The following is a 24,092-nucleotide window of genomic DNA, read 5'->3' on the forward strand; positions in this document are numbered from 1 at the left end:
TCTCCGTGTCTGCGTGGGTTTCCTCTGGGTGCTCCAGTTTCCTCCCACATTCTGAAAGATATGCTGGTTAGGTGCATTGACCCGAACAGGCGCCGGACTGTGGTGACTAGGGGAATTTCACAGTAACTTCATTGCAGTGTTAATGTAAGCCTTACTTGTGACTAATAAATAAACTTTAAATCATTATAATCTGTACAATTCTAGCTCAAGATGAAAAATATAATTGAATTTACTGAGGCACTTGTAGTATATTACTTTAAATTTTGCAGAAACAGACCATTTGGCTCAACTGGGTTGGTGCTAATGTTTATGCACTACATGAGCCTCCAACCACTCGACTTCATCCAGCCCTATCAGCATACCATTTATCTCCTTTCTCCATCATGTACTTATCTAGCTTTCTCATAACTTCCGTTATAGTACAAGTCATTAATAAAACATACCACATGACACAATGGTACAGTAGTGTAGTAATACCTTGGAGCCCAAACCCAAACCTCAAGCAAGTAAATTATAGGATTGGATAGAAAACAAAAACTCCAGTTTCATCTAGTTGATTTGTTTTTAAATTTCATCCTGTTCCAAGTCTTTGTACTACAGGGTCTACATTTGCTATGGATTGATACCTTGACATTTTTGCGCTCATCTTGACAGCCATTTTGTACAGCACTTTCCTCTGCACTGACATTGGATCCAGGGAGCAGCATGACGTTACAGGATGGACACATGGGCTGAAAAACAAAATACAGGGTATAGTTTAGAGGACTATCACTATAAGAGGCCTCAAATATTATTTAGTGTTCATGGAACACTATGCACCATCTCATTTCAACTGATGCGATATCCTCTATGTTTGAACAGCATGATGGCATTCACCATCTATTATCGCAAATAAAAGTGACCACCACCCTTCTCAGGGTCTATTATTGGCATAGATTACACACATCCCTCTCAAAACAGATGGGTTAAACTAGACGATAGTCCCCTAACAGGAAAGATGCTTTCTGGTTAATGAATGGATGCAAAAGAACCAAATTTTAACTTCCTTTTGTGCTGCATTTCTCGTGATTTGTATCAGCTCTCAAATGTTCTGCTGTGCACAAAAGTTTAGTATGTATCACTTATTCTTTGAAAATTCAGCCGTCACAAGGGGGGGAAAAAACTTGAGCACCAAACCAAATCTGAGCTTTAGGTCCCTGTTCACTCAGCTGCCCATATGGCTTTATGCTGGAGCCAATAGCAGACAGCAAGTATTTACACTGGACTAGATTCAAATTCTTTGGTCACAGAGTGAGCTAACCCAATCAGAATATAGGTTTCAATCTAAAATAAGAAGTCCTCTGCCAGAAGCAACAAGCCTAACTTCAGCTTCTGTTGGATTTGAACATTTTTGAACAAAGCTTTCAGGAAGAGGAAGCTCTTTGTTCATCATGGATCTTATGAACATAAATAATGCATAGACATGCAGTTGTAAACACTTGCTTTAATGACAGCTTTAGCAGCAGCACTTATAACAAGATAGGATGCAGGCTGAACTGGAAATTACTGGACAGTCCACTGTTTTATCCATTTATGAAGTATTAATTGAAATTTTAACTCCTTTGCAATCTGATAAATCAGAAAAGTGCATAATATTTAAACCACAGATAATTCTGCTTCTGATCCAGACAGCAAGCTTGATGTGTAGACTTTTGCATTTAACCTAGATAGTGATTATTGTCCAACAATATGTCAGAATGAGCCTTTTGTGTAATCTGAGAGCACAGTGTCTGACATTAGACATAGAACAGGAAGCATTGCAACACTCAGTAATCCTGCAATCTTGGTAATCAAACATGTGTTTTAAGTTGTAGTTGGATATGTTTTTTGTTGAGGCCAGTGTCCCTTTAAGTTGCTGCCCTTTTAACTTTGGACCTTAGTTCATTTGATTTAGTTTAATCGGTTCATCCAAAAAAGATGGAAAATCCAGCCCAAGAATAAATACAAAATGCAGTGCACCTGCGAATGATTATCCCCCTCATTAATACTGCACAGTACATTTACAAGGACAAAGTCTGGTCTGATATTAAGGACATGCACAAAACATTGGAATGTTTAAGTGCAAAAAGTAAACCTCACATGAACAGGACTATATTTGTTATGCAACAATGTGAACCTGTAACTGCACAAAGAAAATGATCTGGTTGGACCACAGAAGTCAACTTGCAAAACTCATGGACATTTAGGTAGATTTTGTTGAATCTCAGCTGATAGGCTAACACCCAAGCAGGCTAACACCCAAGCAAGCACACCCATAGATACACAAAGGAATGGGTGCAGTAACTAATATATTCCTCATTCCAGAAGTAGAAATTCAAGGTCCCAAATGTGTCATCCCAAACTATTTAACATGGAGGTTACACTCCAATTACTTCTCACACAAAGACATCATGTCAATTTACAGGAAAAAACAGTGATCTGCGCCATACATCCGCTCATTTCACTCCACAGAATCGAGTGAAATGAGCGCTCGTCAACTCTCTCTCTATTAGAGGATGGTCTCTACAAAAGAGTCACAAGCTTCTAACATGGGTGTTCATTTTATGTGACTGAACAAACTAATTCTCAACCCACAAATCATTGGGCACATGGGGCATGGAAGAAACAGTCTTTAGGATATTATAGAATTAACTGGCATAGTATTATAAACACCTAGAGGAAGGCCCTATGCTGACTTTGTCCTTTTGAAAAAAAAATATTCTTAGCAACCAGGCAGTGGTAAACAAAGATAACCATGGAAAATAGTGGCATCAGGAATCGTACATGGAGTTCTCCTGGTACAGGTTTGCATATTGACATCCCCAAGTCAATAGGATGGCATCTTGTACCCTCTTATTTATATGACTGTGATGGTACTGTGCCTTTAAGAGATGTATTTTAGTCATGTTTCTGTGCAGAATGTTTTTAGCAGTCCTTTCCATTTTACCGGTGCTGCTGGGTCTACAACTGGCATCCTGTATAGTTACTGCAGCAACATAATTGTTCCTTTTAGCCAGAATGTTTGGTTTAATCTGGACTAATGCTGTTCTGTTTTTTTAGTGGTTCCACTGGGGTTTTGCAGAGTAGGACTTGACTAGGTTGATTGACAGGCAAGGTCATATGGTTGGGTAGAGCTAGGCTTACATAGAGAATTCAAGATTAGTTGCTGTTTGGCAGCTGCAGAGAGGTATCCTTTCTGTCTCTGAAGTCTGGATGCTGGGAGCTGCAAGAGACTAGGTTTACTTCTCTGAAGTTCTGCTGTTTGAGGATATATCCTTCTCTGGAAATTGCTGTCCGGGTCTCTATCCAGAGGTGATCAAAGGCTGGAAATTTAACACCCACATAAGCATCCTTGCTTTCTGTTCTAGCTGGTTCTAAAGGAGGGATTTGTATGCTGCTAAATTGGAGACAGTTAGCTGTTAAGAATTCTACTTTGTCATGTTTAAGCAATTTAATTGGGAAAAGTTATGCTAATTCTTTGTTACATTCTAATTGTGTTCTTAAATAAAGCTTGTTTTGAGGAAAGCTTCCTAGTGAGAATGTTGCATCACACCTGGAGTGAAACACTTTAACTCACTCTAATGCCAAAATCAAATGTAAAAATTGGGGTCTGAGCCAACTGCATAATATACCTCGAGTCTCTGGTCTGAACCCTAACACGAGTGCCTGCCATGAATTAACAAATGGCATTCCGCATAAACTAAAAAATGACCAGAACCAAAGTTAGCAGTGGAGGTGGTGACATTTTGGGTACCTGTTCGGTGGTCAATAGCCAGAGCTATCTGAACAAGTGATTGATATTGTATAAACAACAAGCCCACAAACATAGTATACTAGTGGGTGCTCAGGGGTTAAAGGAGCAGTGCTCAGCAGACAGCTACCTTCTTCAGACAGAGGAAAACCAGGGAAGAATAAGGAAAACCAGGAGAACGATACTTTGGCTCGAGATCTGAAGGCTGCTACCACAAGCTACAGAGATCAACAGTGATCTGCGCCATACATCCGTTCATCCTCCAGGATCAGTAAACCAGCCTCACCTGTCACTGGTTCTATCCTTTTTTCTATCTGCGTAGCTTACGTAACATATCCAAATGATTGCTTCTTAATAAATAGGGAGTGCTCCATCACCCTATTTGGGTAATCTGTGACTCCCAAACACAACCTAAAGCTTACAGGCAATACAGCCCAAGAGGTAGTAGGATCCGGCGTAGAGGATGTATTTTTTTCTTTCCTTTCCTTCTAGGGATTTAAATGATTTTTCAAAATTCTGCAACAGTCTCAGTAGATTGGAAGTTTGCAAATGTCACACTCGAAAGGAAGAGAAAAAGCCATTCAGCCTAACAGTCATCAGGAAAGTGCTGGAATACTATTATTGAGGAAGTCTTAACTATGATTCTCTAAATACACTATGATCAGACAGAGTCAACATGTTTTTTGTTGTGTGGCTTTTTGGTATTAAGCCTTTTAATTTGTTACAACTTTGTTCCCTTTAAGTAGCCAGGCCAAGTCAGAGCTTTTCACAACAGCTGTTTACTGGAGCAACATAGCAAGGACCCTGGAAGCCAGCTAGTGGTCAGAGTACAGAATTCAGGATTACACAAGCAAGTAGTTTCAGATAAGTAATTAATATATACCAATCAAGCTACAGGAATTATCTCTATCCACTCAATTATTGGTTAGGGTTATATCATGCATAAGATACAAATGTTAAAACTAATCACCACCATTGCACACTTGCTTACTTATGATTTCCAATCAGCGTGAGGTTTAATTATGTTAGCTGACCATTGTTACAAGTTATCCTCGACATCCCAGCTTGTGTCTGGATTTGTAGGTAACAATTACTTCTGCCATGTCCAGATGTCTGATTTAATGAATTTTTTCAGATGCAAAGGCTTTTGTTAGATAAATGAACCTATATTCTATGGTTTCCTCCCTCGTAGCTAGGCGTTGACGCTTATCTGGGTCAACTTTAATAATAACCCATGGTTTCTTTCATAGCAGCTTGAAAGATTTTCACACGTGTGATTATTAACCCTTTCAGTTTTATTAAAGGAAATCATATTTGACAGGCATATGAAGTAGTTTTGAGGATGTAACGAGTAGGGTCAATAAAATATTAACCAAAAGATGTAGTATACCGGGGATTTCCAGAAGTAATTCAATAAGGTACTACACAAAGTTAATAAGCAAGATAAGGGCCCCTAGAGTTGAAGATAGTACATTAGTATGGACAAAGGATTAGTTAACAGACAGAATACAAAGAATAGGCACAATGGGGGTAGCTTCAGAGGTTGGAAAGCTGTAACTAGTGAAGTGCTGCAGGAACCAGTGCTGAACGTCAGCTATTTACAATCTGCGACCTGGGCGAAGAGGCAGTGTAGCGTATCTACGTTTTCTGATGATACAAAGCTCTGTGAGAAATGTAAGCTGCAAGGAGGATACAAAGGCTGCAAAGTAGTCTATACTGGTTAAGCAAGTAGGCAGATGAAGTCTAATGTGGGGAAGTGAGGTTATTCATTTTGGTCACAGTGTAGAAGGGCTGAATACTTTTTAAAAAGGTGCAGAACTTGTAAATATTGATGCTCAGAGACTTAGTGTGCTCATACAAGCAACGCAAATTTAGCATAGGAGAGAGAACCAGCTTTGAAGACCTCAGCTGGAATACCACATGGGACACTGCATTTGCCATTTTCATTCATTTGATTGCATTTTGTAGCTCTCTCACCAATGGCAATTCACCCATGGATCTGACCACAGGGTAACGGACAATATCTGCTGTCACTTTGAATTCATGGTTGACAAAACCATCTTATGAATGAAGGTCCACTTGACCTTGTCTTTAGAACTTCACATCCAGCTTTCTCTTCCCACCACATATCCCATGTGCAATTCATGATCATTATAAATAGAACAGAACATGGCCTAGAACAGAATATGAATTTAAACAGGCGACAAGTTATGTTCAGCAAAGCCAAGGTGATCGATTGGGAAAAAAAACAGCAACGCGCAAAGTCAGAGCAGTGAATTAAACTAAGAAACGTATTTATTACAATAAGTAGGGACATGACTGGACACCCGAGTCCTGTCTAAAGTAAATCTCGTACCATATGGAAAAGAGAATGCTTCTCATGCCCTGGACAACCATGCCGGAAAAACTGTCAGTTGGAGAAACTCGGTCTGACTTTTAAAGCTTAAGCAGCAGGTGGGATCGCTGTGGTGCATCCACAAGGCTGAGCGCTACATGGTTAACACATTTCAGGAAGTGATCACCCCACAGCTTAAGAATGTGCAGGCAGTGTGGGACTGGGTGGCTGTCAAAGAAACAGTGAGGACAAGACAGATAATATGAAAGTCCGAAGAAGATCTCACTCTCTAAATCTTATTCATTGTGGAGAGATGATGGTGTGGTGGTAATGTCACTGAACTAGTAATCCAGAGGCCCAAAGGCAAGAAAACAGACAAAGGAATTATTCAATGATTAATGGTATTTACTTCAACACAAGGAGTCCAGTGAATAAGGTGGATAAGCTGAAGGGGCAGTTTGATGCTTGAAGTAGAAGATATCTAAAGCTGGAACATGGCTTAAACAAGGCAGAAATGGCAGCTCAATCTTCCTGGCTACAAAGTTTTTAAATAGGAGGGAAGGGGGTGCAGTTGCAATATTGGTAAAAAAAAAATCAAAGCTGTGAAAGGGACGATATGCCAGAAGGATCATCATGAGGCCACACGCATTTAACTGAGCACAAAAATATGCAGTCACTGTTGACGAATGGTGGAAAATGGAAGAGCAACTATATTGGCAAATTGCTGAAAGTGCAGAATCAATAGAGCAGTTTTCAGAAGGGATTTCAACTACTCTGTTAACTGTAATGAACTCTGTGCAAAACATAGTTTAAAAAAGCCTACCAATGAATGCTTCTACTTTCTCAGGAGACTAAGGAAATTTGGCATGTCCTCTACAACTCTCACCAACTTCTACAGATGCACCATAGAAAGCATTCTTTCCAGTTGTATCACAGCTTGGTATGGCTCCTGCTCTGTCCAAAACTTCATGAAACTACAAAGGTCATGAACGAAGTCCAGTCTTTCACTCAAACTATCCTCCCATCCATAGACTCTGTCTACACTTCCTGCTGACTCGGAAAAGCCAGCAGCATAATTAAGGACATCACGCACCCTGGACATTCTCTCTTCCACTTTCTTCCGTTGGGAAAAAGATACAAAAGTCTGAGGTCACGTACCAACCGACTGAAGAACAGCTTCTTCCCTGCTGCCATCAGACTTTTAAATGGATCTACCTCACTAAGTTGATCTTTCTCTACACCCTAGCTATGACTGTAACACTACATTCTGCGCACTCTCCTTTCCTTCTCTATGAACGGTATGCTTTGTCTGTATAGCACACAAGAAACAATACTTTTCACTTCATACTAATACATGTGACAATAATAAATCAAATCAAAATCAAATTAGATAGAGGGTGCCCCCAGTAGGTAGCAAGCCCAACAAGAGATGGGGCAATTCTGGACTTGGGTTTTTACGGAATGTAGATGAGCCAGTTAGATTTAGAGTAGGTATGGAAAAGACAAAGTTAGACCAAATGTCTAAGGGCCAATTTTACTCAGATGCAATATAAATTGGCAAAAAGGATGTGGATACAGCAAGCTGAAGGCAAATCAGTGTCAGTGTAGTGGGAGATTTTCAAGGAGGCTATAGATGGAGTTCAAAACAAAAAGTGTGGGCTCCCAAATCTAGACCTTGTAAATGTCAAAAAATATTCACGGTAGGATAATAGAAATCATAAATAGGGACGGTTATGGTCAATGAAGAGCACGCAATACTGTAGAAAGCCTAGGAACACAGTGTGCAAGTGAAATTAAAGACAACTAAGAAAGGAAAGAGAAAGCATGAAAAACATTGGCAAGGAAAATCCAAAGAGGCTTTATAAATTGAAAGAATTAAAGGATAACTAAGGGCAGAGTTGGACCTATAAGAGACCAAAAGTAAAAGGAACAGGTGTGTGGAAGCAGCAGCCATGGGCATGGTTCTTAATGAACACATTTGTCTTCACAAAATTAGGGAGCAATGCGGAGACTAGTTTAGGAGTGGTGTGCAAATATTTGGCACATCAAACCTAGCGAGAGCAACTTTAAAAGCCGATTAATTACCATGTCCAGATTAAATGTATCCCAGGTTGGTAAGGGAAGCAAGGGGTGTAAGGGGGAAAATACAAGGGGGGGGCACACTCTAAAATGGCAATACAAGAAAGCACACTCTAAAATGGCTGCCTGGCACATAAAGGGTTAACTGGGAAAGCCAAAAGAGCAGACACAGGCTCCTGCTGTTCAGAAAAACCTAACAGACAAGCCATTTCCAAATCACAGACAGTGACTCATAGCAAACAAACACCTCAGGAAGCCAAAGCCAAGGGTCAAGACATCTTTTAAGATAAGGAAACCCCAAAACAAAGAGCTTAGATTAATGTTAAAGGAAGGCGGGAAATATGAATGCGAGGGAACCGATTAGCACCTGAACGAGACGAAACTAGCCATTGATAGATACAGACATAAGGAGATGTACTCATTCATAAAATGCTAAATGTCTATACCCGTTTGTACTCTTGTAAACATGGGGAAATGTACCCATTCATAAAATGTTAAATACTTGTACTCACGTAAACAATGTGATAATGTTCGACTCACCGGTTTACCCATTGTGTAAAGGGTATAAAATTGAACCGCTCCCGGCATACAATTGAGAGAAGGTTTGCTACAGACCAAGTACCTTGTCTCCATGGAGCTCCATTTAATAAATCGTATTTTCTGAATCTCGAAATCTGACTACTAGTGGATTTTTCCCACAACAGGAGGAAAAGCAGAGGCTCTCGCCATCATTTTCTCATCCTCTCTTTCTACAGACATAGTGCTGGGTGACTGCTAACAATATACTGTTATTTAAAAAAAGGGGGAAAGGATAGGTCAAGCAGTTGCAGACCAATTAGACCAACTTTGGTGGTGGGAATATTAGCAGAAAAAATTCTGTGGGGCAGCATGAATTTTCATTTAGAAAGGCATAGATCAAAGACAGTCAGCAAAGATTTGTTAAGGAGGGATCGTGTCTGATGAATCTGACAACTTTTTTTGAGGAGATAACAAGGACAGTGGATGAGAGTTGTGCATTTGATGTAGATTATATGGATTTTAACAAGGTTTTTTAACAAGGTCCGCATAGAAAATAAACACTCACGGGAACCAAGGAAAGATGGCAAGTTGGATCAAAGGAAGAATGAAAAGGAAGGCTTGGGACAAGGAGGAGGGTAGGAGAGATTAAATGACAAAGATGTCATGGAACAAAAAGCAATGCGAGTGGTAACAGTTGTAGTAAAGAATCAAAACATTGGTCCAGAATGTTTGTGGACAGCAGGGTAACAAGCTCTGCCCAAAAACATGAAAAACAAGATTCAGAGAGCATATGGCAAAAAAGAAAATCAAAATGGGGGCCAGAGTTCATTGTCTGAAATCGAGTCCCAAAGATTGTAGAGTGCCTAACCGGAAGATGAGGTGCTGTTCTTCGAGCTTGGGCTAAGCTTCACGGGAACATTGCAAGTTGAGGACAGGAATGTGAGCATGAGAGTTAGGTGGAGAGTTAAAATAGAAAGCAACTGGAAACCTGGAGTCATGCTTGCAAATTGAGCAGAGTTGTTCTGCAAATCCAATCTCCCCAATTTAGTCTCCCCAATGTAGAGAGGGGCTACATGTGAGCAGTGAAAACAGTTTACTGAACTGAGTGCAAGTAAATCAGTGCGTCACCTGAAGGTGTGCTTGGGACCCTGGATAGTGAGGAGAGAGAAGGTAAAATGGGCAGGTACTACACCTCATAGGATTGCATGGGAAGGGGACGAGTTGTTGAGGGGAGAGGAAAGGGTGAGACCATCTCTGTTATTTAATCTCTCCTGCCCTCTACTTATCCCTGACTGTCCCTTTTGTTCTTCCTCCCTTTCCCAGCTTTCAACATCATAAAACCCATCACATTTCTGCCTTCTGAAGTCATTTACTCAAAATGTTCACTGAATTTCTCTCTCCAAAATGCTGCCAGACCTGCTCAGTATTTCCCACACTTAAATATAAGGGATGATTAAATTTGCAAATAATATAAAAGCGTAGGCTGCAGGAAGAGACGAATGGACTAGCCAGGTGGGTAGAAAAGTGCCAAATGGAATTCAGTTTGGTCAGGAATAACAAGGCATGGACATACACAATAAATGGTAGGACACTGAGAAATGTAGAGTAACAGTGGGAACTTGGAGTGCATGTTCAATGATCCCTGAAAGTAACAGAACAGGTGGTTAAGTCAGCAGACAGATAATTTCCTTTATAAGACAAGGTACAAGGGCAGGGGGGTTATTCAATCTAGAACTATATAAAATACTAGTTAGGCCACAGCTAGAGTACTGCATATAGTTCTGGTTATCACACTGGAGAGGGTACAGAGAAGATTTACAAAGATGTTGTCAGGAATGGAGAATTTTAACTATGAGGAATCATTTAATAAATTGGAGTTATTTTTTTCGGAGCAGAGGGAAGTTGAGAAGAGATTTAGTAGAAGTATATAAAATTATAAGGGACCTAGAAAGAGTTGATAGTAAGGATCTTGGCAGAGAGATCAGTAATCGGGGGCATAGTTTCAAACTAAGTAGCAGGTAGAACATAGGAAATCATAGAAATCATAGAAACCCTACAGTACAGAAAGAGGCCATTCGGCCCATCGGGTCTGCACCGACCACAATCCCACCCAGGCCCTACCCCCATATCCCTACATACTTTACCCACTAATCCCTTTAACCTATGCATCTCAGGACACTAAGGGGCAATTTTAGCATGGCCAATCAACCTAACCTGCACATCTTTGGACTGTGGGAGGAAACCAGAGCACCCGGAGGAAACCCACACAGACACGAGGAGAATGTGCAAACTCCACACAGACAGTGACCCAAGCCGGGAATCGAACCCAGGTCCCTGGAGCTGTGAAGCAGCAGTGCTAACCACTGTGCTATCGTGCCGCCCATAGGAGAATTACATTTTTTCACCCAGAGGGTGGTGGGGTCTGGAACCCATTGGGTTAAAGGATAGCAGAGGCAGAAGCCGTTGCTGTATTTAAAGCATATTTAGATAATGCATTTGAAGTGTTATCACCAAAAGGACTACAGATCAAAAGCTGGAAAGTGGGATAAGCTCTTTATTGGCCAGCACTGACACAACAGGTCAAATAGCCACCTTCTATGCCATACATTTTCCATGTTTCTAATCTTATTTACATGCTAATTATTTAAGGTATTTATACTACTTTTGGTGCTGTTACAAGTATTTTTGCTCTGTAGTGAAGCAACACATCATTGTACTGTAAAATTATTTAGTGTCTTGTTTAACATGCACAGGAGTTAGAGGTTAAACAATGACTATAACAATTAAATGCTGCCACACTGAGCAAAATACGTGGCATCAGGCTGAACATCAGGCACCCCTTGATGGCTAATTAGAGCAACACAAATAGGGCCCAATTAGCAGGATGCCTACTTAATCTTCTTCTTAAAATTTATTTTATTATGGAGGTCTGAGATTCTAAGGTAGGATAAGAAATTAATATAAACTGCTTAAAAACAGACTGCCTTTTATATTATCTGAATGTTTGCCAACAGTTTAGACTGGCTGCAGCCCCCAGTTGCTTTGCCAATGACTTGCAAAATAGAGCAATCAGCATAGCTGAAGCAAAACGCATTGCATCTGGAGAGAGTATTAACATCACAAGAATCAAACAGCTGGCAGAGCTTTACTCTGGTAAATAGCGAACTGTGAGAACGTAGTTCCTAACACCCCTCTGCTCCCTTTTTAAATGGCGCACAATGGGCATGGTTGTAAAACTTGTATGAAGACAACACACTACACAATGACCGTGGCAATTAATTATACTGAATTGGACAATTGACTGCATAGTATTTGACACTTCATCCCCTTTGTTGGAATACCAACTAGTAGTCATGATGTGGAGATGCCGGCGTTGGACTGGGGTAACCCCAGTTTACCCCAATACCAACTGGTGTCATACAAGGTGCTCCATCCACCCTGTAAGAATAAAAACATTCAAATCTCCACGGTTTAAATGTAGTTTCAATCCAATTGGGTTGAAGTCCTATATTTCCCATCATACTTATATAAAAATGTTAGTTTGGCTCAGAGACCAATGCCTGAGTCACTCTGTACTCAAGTACCAATCCAGGACACAAATTTAAATATAGGCTGACTCAATAGTACAGAAACAAAAAGGTGCTGCATTGGTAAGAGGTGTTGAGCATCAGAAGAGATGTTAAATCAAGACACCTATTCAGGTGATTGTCCAAGATCTTATGACACTGTTTGAAGAGGCTCTTGCTCTGGCACATCCCATGCACATGAAAAAGACCAATCATTAATTTCAATAATAATTGTTCAGCAATATTTGCTGAGCACAGATGGGCTGCTGTATTTTCCTATATGAACAACAACCACAAAGTAATTCACTGACGGTGAAGTGAAAAGTGTTGTTTTTACTGGAAAGCATCAAGCCCCCAACCCCAATTACCACTCTTTTGTGGTGAATTTTGTAATCTTAAATATTGTTTGAAATTTATGAATGTTGTCCTTACATCCTGCACTCTTTCTCATTATCCAAATTAAATATTGCTTATTGTATGCAGCCTTTGATGTTTTCTAAATGAAACCTATCAAATGTCACCACAGTTTTTGCTCCAGCAAAATTAAATTGTCATTCGGGCCATTCATGACATGGTTCCCAAGACTGGAAACCATCCCAATCATTCTTTACTAAACTTTTTCTAACACATATCCTCATCACTGATCTGTATAAAGCCAATATATTGCTCCCCTATTCATTCCTCCCCCTTGATCCTTAATTTTAAAATCTTTCTCCTGTTTCCTAGTTTTATTATAGATCCCCAATAGGTACCTTGATTGGCTGTGATGTGGTTAGCAACTGATTTAGCTTGCCTAATGTCTGTATGGCTCAGCTCACAAATCAAGTCATCGGGGAGCATTATTTGTGCATTTTAATTTCATGATGTGAAATTGTATATTTGTATGCAGGAAAATATAGGGTAGAGCATTTGAAATACAACAAAGGATAAAAATAAAATCAAGATTTTGAGAAGGGATGAGTGATTACTGAGTGAGATTTCCTCATCATCTTACTTAATCAAACTCCATGTCCTTTACAGAGATCCCGGTCACAAAATAAACACATCTGTGCAAATTATAAATTCTAAAAGGTCACCAAAAGGATTACAAGCTTTTTTGGCTACATAAAATATGCAGTTTGACATCACACAGCTTGACTCACTCACAACTGTCAATGTTGGCCATTTTCAAAATTAAAAATCACCAGTTTAGAGTTACTGAAGAACAGGTGCCCAAAAGGAGTATGTGGCTGGCTTTAAAATTATTTTCTAAAACTTGCCCCTAAATTGATTTCTAGCATTTCATCTTCAAGTATGACTTTGCACTTAATTTGCTCAGTCAAATGTTTTCATTCTCAAATTTTAGTGCTTACATTATGAGAATGTAAAACAATGAGGAAGTCTTACCACATGGCTACTTTAAAAAAAAATAAACTTCCATTCACATACTAAAAGAATAAAATATCCCAATGTACTTCTCAAATTTGAATGGTCAGGAAGAGTTGGGTTTTGAGAAGGGCTTTAAAAGTAGAAGAAATGAAAGGCAGCAGCAAGGTTTAAGGACAGTTTTGCAGAGCACAAGTGTGCTGTGATGATGCAGAGTTAGGGTTTGGGATGTCCCATTCACGAGGTTAAACAATAGAGGACACGAGGCAGGGCTGCAGGAAGTTTCCACGGCATGGAACAAGATGATTTTTAAATAAAGTGAAGTGATCAAAAATATTGGGGGGGGTTTAATGATGGCAAGATCGACTAGCACAAATAGTTGTTGCCTAGTGGTTAACTGCATCAACTCAATTCTCTCAAGGTCTGTGTTAGTAACATCTCCAAAGTGGGTTCTTTCAATCAGATCAACATTTTCCATTAAATAGTTCTAAAACCCCTTCCTCAGTTATATATTTTTAAACCAGTGTTGTGGAATAAAATTCCTTTCTATTCCCTTCTACAATTATTGCCACATTATGCAACCTATGGTCTAGTTGAACCTGCTTGAACACTCACCTTAGCTTTATCCATCACATTGCTTGCGTGCCCCGCTTCAGCAGCAGCCTCACTTGTAGTTTCTCGCTGCTGCTTGGGAACGGTAAGAGGACTCGAATCTCCTACGTCAAGGTGAGATAATATCGTATGGGAGCAGGTACACAATGAATGAGTTAGCTTTCGGCCAGAAATAAGGAACGTCTGCAATCCTGTGAAGGAAACAGACAGGAGATTATCAAATCAAAATGTTTTTCCACAATAATATATAGGCAACTAGAGTTCAAACACTTTGCAAAAACAAACTGAAATGTGACCCTAAACAAACTGCGCACCACAGAAAAAGGTTCTTTTTTGGTGGGGCAAGCAATGAATTTCTCAAAGCAAAGTCAGCTACATCACTGAGATCTTCAAATTGCTGCCAAAGAAAACAGGTTGCATAATGCAACATGGCTGACCGAGTAGTCTGTTCAGTCCAGGATGTTGGATTTGGTGATGGTTATAGCAGCCCCACAAAACATTTTTGTACCAATGAGCAGTTAAAATTCATGAGGTGAAGGAACCTTTCATTGCCACTGAGCTGAAATAAAATAGCGATTGTACTAATATGAAGCCCACAGACCTGTCCCTTTTAAAAGCACCTAATTCAGCTCATGGTGTATTTCCTGCTGGCTCTTTTTCTCCCTTGAACATCTAGGAAAGGTGGTGCAAGAATCTGTTCCCCAGACCCATGTCAACATCACTCAAACCCACTACTGAAGGGATGATGAGAGTGATCTAGAGGTCTCTGGGATGTTCTATATTCTCTACCAACAGCGAGATTTAGAAATCAACAGGCAGAGAAATGATGAGCTGAACTAACTTTGGAGTACAATCTAGTATATAAAACAAATACTTTGTGAAGCAATAATCATATAACTGAAATTATTTCAATTACCTAGTCTGCTGAACACATTCATTCTCTGGTTGAACAACTTGGTTTTTGAGGCATTTCATCATGTTGAGCATTGTCCCACTCGCCACACCCAAACAAGTAAGTAGTCTCACAACACCAGGTTAAAGTCCAACAGGTTTATTTGGAACCACGAGCTGAGCTTTCGGAGTGCTGCTCCTTCATCAGGTGAGTCACCAAAAATCCAGCGGACTCAGGCTACTTGCGATGATGAGCAAATGCAAGCATCCTGAAAGTGGGGCCTTGTACACCCCACTGGTTACTGGGCTCTGGCTATTTCACCAAACAGAAAATCCTTGGTTATGCAACCATCTTCCATCCTGCAGACATGCCCATTTCACCAAAGCCACCTCTGTTTGATTAGTGTCAACATACTTGGTAGCTTTATCTTTGAGAGGACTGCCACATGTGTGATTTTGTCCTGCCAGGATATACACAAATGCACCAAACAGCAAAGATGCAAATTAATTTCCTGGTAGTTGTAAAATCACTGTTTCACAGCCATACAAGATGCTGAGAACAGTGTTTAAAGAACCATCATCTTGATTCAAGAATCAACTTGAGGTTATTCAACGTAATTTTGCGAGTTAGCCGCTAGCTGCTTTCCCTACATGTCTATCAAACTCTGCATCAAGGGATAGATTGTCCATCACCATGGACTTGAGGTATCAGAATTTGCTAACCATTTCCAATGGGGTGATATTTAGTGTGATCAGGGGTAGAGATGCAACACCTTGCATACTTCCTACACATCTTTAGACTGTGGGAGGAAACTGGAGCACCCGGAGGAAACCCACACAGACACGGAGAATGCGCAAACTCCACTCAGACAGTCACCCAAGGTCAGAATTGAACCCGGATCCCTGGCGCTGTGAGGCAGCAGTTCTAACCATGGTACCAGCATGGGCTGTACAAAATACATATGTTTTGTTTTATCCCAGATTTTTATTTCCCTTGCTATTTGTCTCCTATAAGCCATTTATCTTAGTGTCAGGGTGATTAGCAGAGGTTACAGGGATAGGGCATGGGTGGGATTGTCGTTGGTGCAGGCTCGATGGGCTGAATAGCCTCCTTCTGTACTGTAGGGATTCTATACTTTCTTGACATTTTGTCAGGGATAATGTTACAGGTCATGGACTCATTCAAGTCCACAGGTTTTTGTGGCTGAGTTGCTACAAGGGTGACTAGCTCAGCATTGTAAGCGTGGAGCAGTTCTCTGATCAGACACTGTTTTTATCTTTGCTTTCAGTCTTGATAAATTGGAGAGCTTGCTATCTGATCTAATGTCTAAGTACACTCCATTCATATTTGCAGGGAAGGCAAAGGTCAGGAGCATGAAGATGATGATACCAAATAAGAGTGTGGCTAGCTCAGAGCCTTGTTTTACTGCATTCATTACTTCAAAACTGTTGGAGGTGGAGCTAAACTTAATGCACGTTGTTATGTAAAGAGTGAATGAGACTGAGCAGCTTTGCTAGCCAATTTTTGCCATTATCTTGCAGAGCCCTGCTCTGCTGATGGTGTTGAATACTCGTATGATAGCCGAAAGTAAGATAAAAGGGCATGACCTGCTTGCTACACTTCTCTTATAGCTAGCATATGGAGAATTATCATGTTCACAGCAGATCCAGCATTGTGTTGAAACTGCATTGTGCTTTTGGGTATGTTCAGTTTGCAAGTAGTTGGAGTCTTTTAAGAATGATCCAAACAAAAGCTTTCCCTGCGACACTAAGGAGTGAGATGCCCCCGTAGTCATTGGGAATCTCTTCTGTTGCCTTTGATTTTGAATAGTGTTTTTGATTTTGGATTCACAGAACCCATGAATCACAGATTCTATCTTTCAACAGTTCTTTTCAAATTTCAGTTTTTTGGGCAATATGCAAGTGGGAATACAAGGAAGATTTGTTTTAAATGCAGCGAGTGGTAATGACCTGGAATGCATTGCCCACAAAGGTGGTGGAAGTGGAGATGATCAATGATTTCAAAAGGAAAATGGAATGGTACTTGTGAGAAATAAACTTGGGGCTTCTGTTAGTACGTTAAATACAAGTATTTAAATATATGCTCATGCTAACATGCATGACAGCACAGGAAGATTGGAATATCATGTAATTCAGTTCTCTTGCAGTCATTAGCATGTGCAAGCTAAAGTAACAAGGAAAGTTCTGTTTAACCTCTAGGTCTGCCTTTCAGCTTCATCGGTAATCATCTAGAAAGGAATAATACAACATGGTGGCAGCAGTAGTCAACAAAAAGCCTTGATCAGCAGCTGAAAATTACAATTCAAGTCAGGAGTCTTAGCTGTAGCACTGCGACTGGATCACAGTTCTCACATCAGTAGAGCAGTACGAGTAGAAATTGCCAGCAATTTTGACACTGCTGAGATTTCCCCTACCCCCAGAGTCACCAAAAACAAACAAAAAAATCAATGGCAGTTTCAGCTGCAGACATTAGTGCAGCTTTGTGTTTTGGTATTGTTCTTTGCTGCCATCATTGCAATTAGAGTTTTAGCAACACCAGGTTAAAGTCCAACAGGTTTATTTGGTAGCAAATACCATTAGCTTTCAGAGCGCTGCTCCTTCGTCAGATGGAGTGGAAATGTGCTCTCAAACAGGGCAGTGTTTGAGAGCACATTTCCACTCCATCTGACGAAGGAGCAGCGCTCTGAAAGCTAATGGTATTTGCTACCAAATAAACCTGTTAGACTTTAACCTGGTGTTGTTAAAACTCTTACTGTGTTCACCCCAGTCCAACGCCGGCATCTCCACATCATCATTGCAATTGCCAGCCATCAGACAACCTCATGCCAGAACCCCACCCAACTGCAGGCTCCAAGTCTGAGCTACAAGAACACAACTCAGTATGTGGCTCTGTTCAGTTCTATGGCTCCTTTTAGCTCTGATGTGGAGATGCCGGCGTTGGACTGGGGTAAACACAGTAAGAAGTTTAACAACACCAGGTTAAAGTCCAACAGGTTTATTTGGTAGCAAAAGCCACACAAGCTTTCGAGGCTCTGAGCCCCTTCTTCAGGTGAGTGGGAATTCTGTTCACAAACAGAACTTATAAGACACAGACTCAATTTACATGAATAATGGTTGGAATGCGAATACTTACAACTAATCCAGTCTTTAAGAAACAAAACAATGGGAGTGGAGAGAGCATCAAGACAGGCTAAAAAGATGTGTATTGTCTCCAGACAAGACAGCCAGTGAAACTCTGCAGGTCCACGCAACTGTGGGAGTTACAAATAGTGTGACATAAATTCTGATTCTAGGATCGCATGATAAAGACTCAGGAGGAAAAAAGCAGAAATATTTATGTGAAATAGTGTGACATAAACCCAATATCCCGGTTGAGGCCGTCCTTGTGTGTGCGGAACCTGGCTATCAGTTTCTGCTCAGCGACTCTGCGCTGTCGTGTGTCGCGAAGGCCGCCTTGGCGTTCTCCAAGGCGGCCTTCGCGACACACGACAGCGCAGAGTCGCTGAGCAGAAACTGATAGCCAGGTTCCGCACACACAAGGACGGCCTCAACCGGGATATTGGGTTTATGTCACACTATTTCACATAAATATTTCTGCTTTTTTCCTCCTGAGTCTTTATCATGCGATCCTAGAATCAGAATTTATGTCACACTATTTGTAACTCCCACAGTTGCGTGGACCTGCAGAGTTTCACTGGCTGTCTTGTCTGGAGACAATACACATCTTTTTAGCCTGTCTTGATGCTCTCTCCACTCCCATTGTTTTGTTTCTTAAAGACTGGATTAGTTGTAAGTATTCGCATTCCAACCATTATTCATGTAAATTGAGTCTGTGTCTTATAAGTTCTGTTTGTGAACAGAATTCCCACTCACCTGAAGAAGGGGCTCAGAGCCTCGAAAGCTTGTGTGGCTTTTGCTACCAAATAAACCTGTTGGACTTTAACCTGGTGTTGTTAAACTTCTTACTCCTTTTAGCTCTGCAGACATCACAATTTGCTGCAGACCTGAAGAATAAAAGACTTAGGCAATAGCAGCCAGGTCTCCAGAGATGGATCGGGAAGGATCTAATGTCCCAGTTAAATTCAAACTGTTTAAACAGAGGATTGGCCTATGTTCCCTAGACCTCAAGGTTGTGGGTGCAGAGAAACAGATTATAACGATTAAGATCAAAATGGAAATGAAGGTATGTGCAGAATCAATATCTATGTTTTAGCTGGTCAGGAGGATCCAGAACTATGGGTAACATTAGAAAATCAATTAGAGATGTCTTCATTAAATACTAACACTAAGAAGAGTTAATTACAATGTTTACTGGAACAAAGCACTTTACGTTTGATGTTAAAAACTGATATTGATCAATACACTTGCCAAGAGAATTGCAGTCGCTAAAATTTAGAACTTGTGTCATTCAGCAAGACTATATTTCAACAGCAAATTAACTAGGTAACAGAAGTAGTCCCAAACTCTGCATTGCAACGATACCTCTAGAAGGATGCATGGAAGTCGAGATCGAAAGAAAAGTTACACTTGATGCAAAAGATGGGGGAGAGCAGGGACGCCGAGGGGGAGAAAGAGGGGGTGTTGGGAAATGAGTATGTGCAAGGGAGGGGCTGAATGGGGTGTGAGAGTAAAGGTGGGGAGAGACGAGAGTAGGGGAAGAGAGGTGCGCAGAGGGGGAATGGAGAGTGGGTGGGGGAGAGGGGAGAAATGGGGGTGGGGGGTGCGATGGCAGAAACAGAGTGCGCGCGCAAGAGCGGAATGTGTCCATCAGTCCGGCTCACTTGCAGCATCAGGGTTTTCATTTGCCCTCACCCACATAATCCATTATGCATTCTCATCTACTCTTACAGTTGGCATGGGTGAGTGAGAACACACAGACTGGGTGTGAACCAAATAAAGACTCTAATACCCGTCTTTATTTATTATTTTTTCTTTGCTCGGCAAGTTGTTTCTTTTCATGTGTCTTTTATATTCTTGTGTAATTTGCTTATTGGCCACACAAAAAAGATGCTCCGATAGGATGTTGGAACCCCGACGTCAATGGTAGAAGTAGACTGATAGCCTCAAATCGACAGCTGCAACCCATTATCTCACTGCGAAGTAGAGGAGAATAACAGATGGAATAATGGAATTGTGCCCCCAAACCCACAAAAATCTGTAACAGCAAAGTAGCACTGCTTTTAGCCCACCGAATATTGGCCTGAAGACAGTCACAAAGTGATCAGAGAACCATTCTACTCGAGACAGCATTAGCACCACTGGTTCAACGAGTAATATCCTGAATGCAGTTCCAAACCACATCACGTGGCACAGAAAATGAGGATTTGGAATCCAGGAGCATGACTAGACCATTCAGCCTCTTGGACATACTCCACCATTTAACTAGATCATGGCTGATTTTGAACCTCAATGCCATCATTCTGCATTATTCCCATCTCCCTACATGTCATTGGCATCTAGAAATCTATCGATCTCTGCTTTGAACATACTGAACTTCCACAACCCTCTGGGGTAGTCAATTTCAAAATTTCACCAACCTCTGACTGAAGAAATTCCTCATCGCGATCCTAAATTGCCTGCCTCTTATTGTGAGAATGTGTCCCCTGGTTGTAGACCTGGCAACCAGAGAATGTTTCCTTCCGGCAACACTCTGTCAAGCCCTGTAAGAATTTTGTAGATTTCAATGAGATCAACTCTCAATCTCTTAAACGCTAGTGAGTACAGGCCTGGTCTCCTCAATCTTTCCACAAAGGACAATCCCACTATCTCAAGAATTAGTCTGGTGAATTGCCATTGCACTCTGGTCCTTCCTTGGGATAGGAGACCAAACTGCATACAATACTCCAGGTGTAGTCTCACTAAGGCTCTATACAACTGCATCAAGACTTCCTTAAAAATCCAAAAACACCCCATCCAAGGGTTCTCCCTTATCTATTCCTACTAGCAACTTCCTCAAAACACCAACAGGTTTGTCAAACAAGATTTCCTTTTCATAAATCTATGTTGACTCTGCCCAATCTCATCATTATTGTCTCAGTGCCCAGTTATCACGTATTTTGAAACTGATTCTAGCAATTTCCCTACTACTGATGTCAGACCAACAGGTCTGTATGGTCCTTGTTTTCTCTCTCGCTCATTTCTTAAATGGTGGGGTTACATTTGCTACCTTCCAATCTGCAGGAACCATTCTAGAATTCATTGAACTTTGAAAGATGGTCAACAATACATGCACTATCTTTACAACCACTTATGATCTACATCCTAGAGTGTTGAAAGAAGGTTCAGGAGATTTATCAACTTTCAGTCCCATTAATTTTTCAAGCACTTATTTTTTAAAAAAGCTAATTTCTTTAGTCCTCACTGACTAGTCCGCAGGCTCCCCAATATTTCAGGGAGGTCTTTGTATATTTTTCTGTGAAGACTGTTATAGGTCAGGTTAGAAACTCCAAAGTACTTCATGGAGACCACCCAAATCATAAGTTTTGCATCTTGAATTTAGCTAGGGTAAGCATGATTTGTTTCACATCAGGTATGATTCAACAACCCACTAGAGAGCTTTTATCAAACAAAGTTTATTTAAGAATATAGTTAACATATATAGAAAGAAAATTAGCAATACCTTATAACAATTACACAAAAAAAAACAAAGAAAACAACCACTATAATGTATTTACCCTCAATTGAATATTAAGGCTGTTCCAACAAACCAAAACCTTTCATGGACAAAACCCTTTTAACCCTCTTAACACATCATAGATTAAAACTTCACTTGACTAGAAGAGTCTTTTTGAAGGCTGCACTTTCCTTCCAGAAGGCAAAACATTGCCTTGAGATAACCAGCAGAATTTCTAAAATGCATAGGGAGACAGAGACTTCAGCTTCTTTCTTGCTTGATGCCCCTGCTAAAACTAACTAAACTGCAGCTTTAGAACTCTCAAAACTGAAACCTTAAACTCACAGGAAAGAAAACAAAAACTGTCCAAAAACACATGACCTTTTCTCCTAACAATGCAGGATCGTAAACTAATCCCAGAGTAAACAGAAACAACCCCATTTAAGCCACGTAAGCAGCAATAAAAGGACAATTCCAGTCAAGTCGGCAACAATGACATCACTGATGCTGTGAACTAAGAAACCACTGAATTTGAGAGCTGAAGAAATCATGATTTTTTAAAAAATCACTTTAAGGTAAACATCACAAGACAAAGTATTTATTTAGTTTCTCTGCCATTTTTAGTACCATTTATAAATTCTCCATGCTCTAGCTGTAATGGGTTCACGAGTCTTTACTCCTCTTTTCCTTTTTACATACCTATAGAAGCTTTTACAATCTGTTTTTAGTTCTTCACTAGTTTTCTTCAATATTCTATTCTCTCATCAATTTCTTGGCTCTCCTTTGCTGAATTTTTAAAAAGCTTCCAATCCTTAGGTTTAAAATGTTTTTTGGCAAGTTTTACATGCTTCTTCCTTTGATCTAATAGAATCCTTAACTTGTTAGCCATGGTTGGACACCTCATCAAAGAACAAAGAAAATTGCAGCACAGGAACAGGCCCTTCGGCCCTCCAAGCCTGCACCGACCATGCTGCCCGACTTAACTAAAACCCCCTACCCTTCCAGGGACCATATCCCTCTATTCCCATCCTATTCATGTACTTGCCAAGACGCCCCTTAAAAGTCACTACCATGTCTGTTTCCACTACCTCCCCCAGCAACGAGTCCCAGGCACCCACCACCCTCTGTATAAAAAATCTGCCTCGTACATCTTCTTTAAACCTTGCCCCTCGCACCTTAAACCTATGCCCCCTAGTAATTGACTCTTCCACCCTGGGAAAAAGCTTCTGACTATCCACTCTGTCCAAGCCTCTCATAATCTTGTAGACTTCTATCAGGTCGCTGCTCAACCTCCGTCGCTCCAGTGAGAACAAACCAAGTTTCTCCAATCTCTCCTCATAGCTAATGCCCTCCATACCAGGCAACATCCTGGTAAATCTTTTCTGTACCCTCTCCAAAGCCTCCACATCCTTCTGATAGTGTGGCGACCAGAATTGAACGCTATATTCCAAGTGCGGCCTAACTAAGGTTCTATAAAGCTGCAACATGACTTGCCAATTTTTAAACTCAATACCCCGGCCGATGAAGGCAAGCATGCCGTATGCCTTCTTGACTACCTTCTCCACCTGCATTGCCACTTTGTGACCTGTGTACCTGTACACCCAGATCCCTTTGCCTATCAATACTCTTAAGGGTTCTGCCACCTACTGTATATTTCCTATCTGTATTAGACCTTCCAAAATGCATTACCTCTCTGCTGACATTTTATACTTTAAAAGGAATGTAAATTTGTTGCAAATCATGTTTTAAATCTTTAAATGCTAGCCATTGTCTTTCTAGCCTTAATATCTTTAATGTAGTTTCCCAATCTACCTCTACAATTCTGTCCCTTGCCTTGCAAGTCCTCCCAAAGTGCATCACCTCACACTTTTCGGGGTTAAATTCCATTTGCCATTTCTCCCACACCAATCTTGAAGCCACTCATTTAACTCTCTAATGTATCTACGCCAATGTGCTCGTGGCTCAGAGATTACCTATAAGGTTTAATTTTTAATTTAGTCCCTAGCTGCTCGTATTCTAAGCACATCCTTGCTACTCCTATCTATGTTGTTGATGCCAACAGGGACCACATCTACTGGATCCTCCTCCCACTGCCAACACTCACCCACTTCAAGTTTGTCTCCAGCCCAGAATAGATGTCCCCTCTGGGCAGACAACACAGTCTTCTGGACTCCTGCTTTTGGCTTCAGAGAACTGTCTATCTCCCAAACTACTAACACATTCTTGTTAGCTCTCCCCACTTGAACTGGTTCCTGTATTACAGTACCATGCTCAATTTGCTCATCCATCTACAGTCCTATCTGTATTAGACCTTCCAAAATG

At 40.7% G+C, this 24,092-nt stretch overlaps 1 protein-coding gene across 2 annotated transcripts in view; it reads right to left on the reverse strand.

Moving 5' to 3' along the window:
• Nucleotides 1-24,092, reverse strand: part of adcy9b (adenylate cyclase 9b) — a 139,202-nt gene that overhangs the window by 26,475 nt on the left and 88,635 nt on the right. For both annotated transcript variants that reach the window (XM_078240497.1, XM_078240496.1), the window contains exons 2-3: nucleotides 14,249-14,436; nucleotides 627-731 (exon numbers count right to left, since the gene is read on the reverse strand). In XM_078240497.1, the coding sequence (XP_078096623.1) occupies nucleotides 627-731; nucleotides 14,249-14,436 (293 nt within the window). The remainder of the gene's footprint in view (nucleotides 1-626; nucleotides 732-14,248; nucleotides 14,437-24,092) is intronic.

This window comes from Mustelus asterias, chromosome 23, assembly GCF_964213995.1.
Source record: "Mustelus asterias chromosome 23, sMusAst1.hap1.1, whole genome shotgun sequence".
NCBI classification, from domain to species: domain Eukaryota; kingdom Metazoa; phylum Chordata; class Chondrichthyes; order Carcharhiniformes; family Triakidae; genus Mustelus; species Mustelus asterias.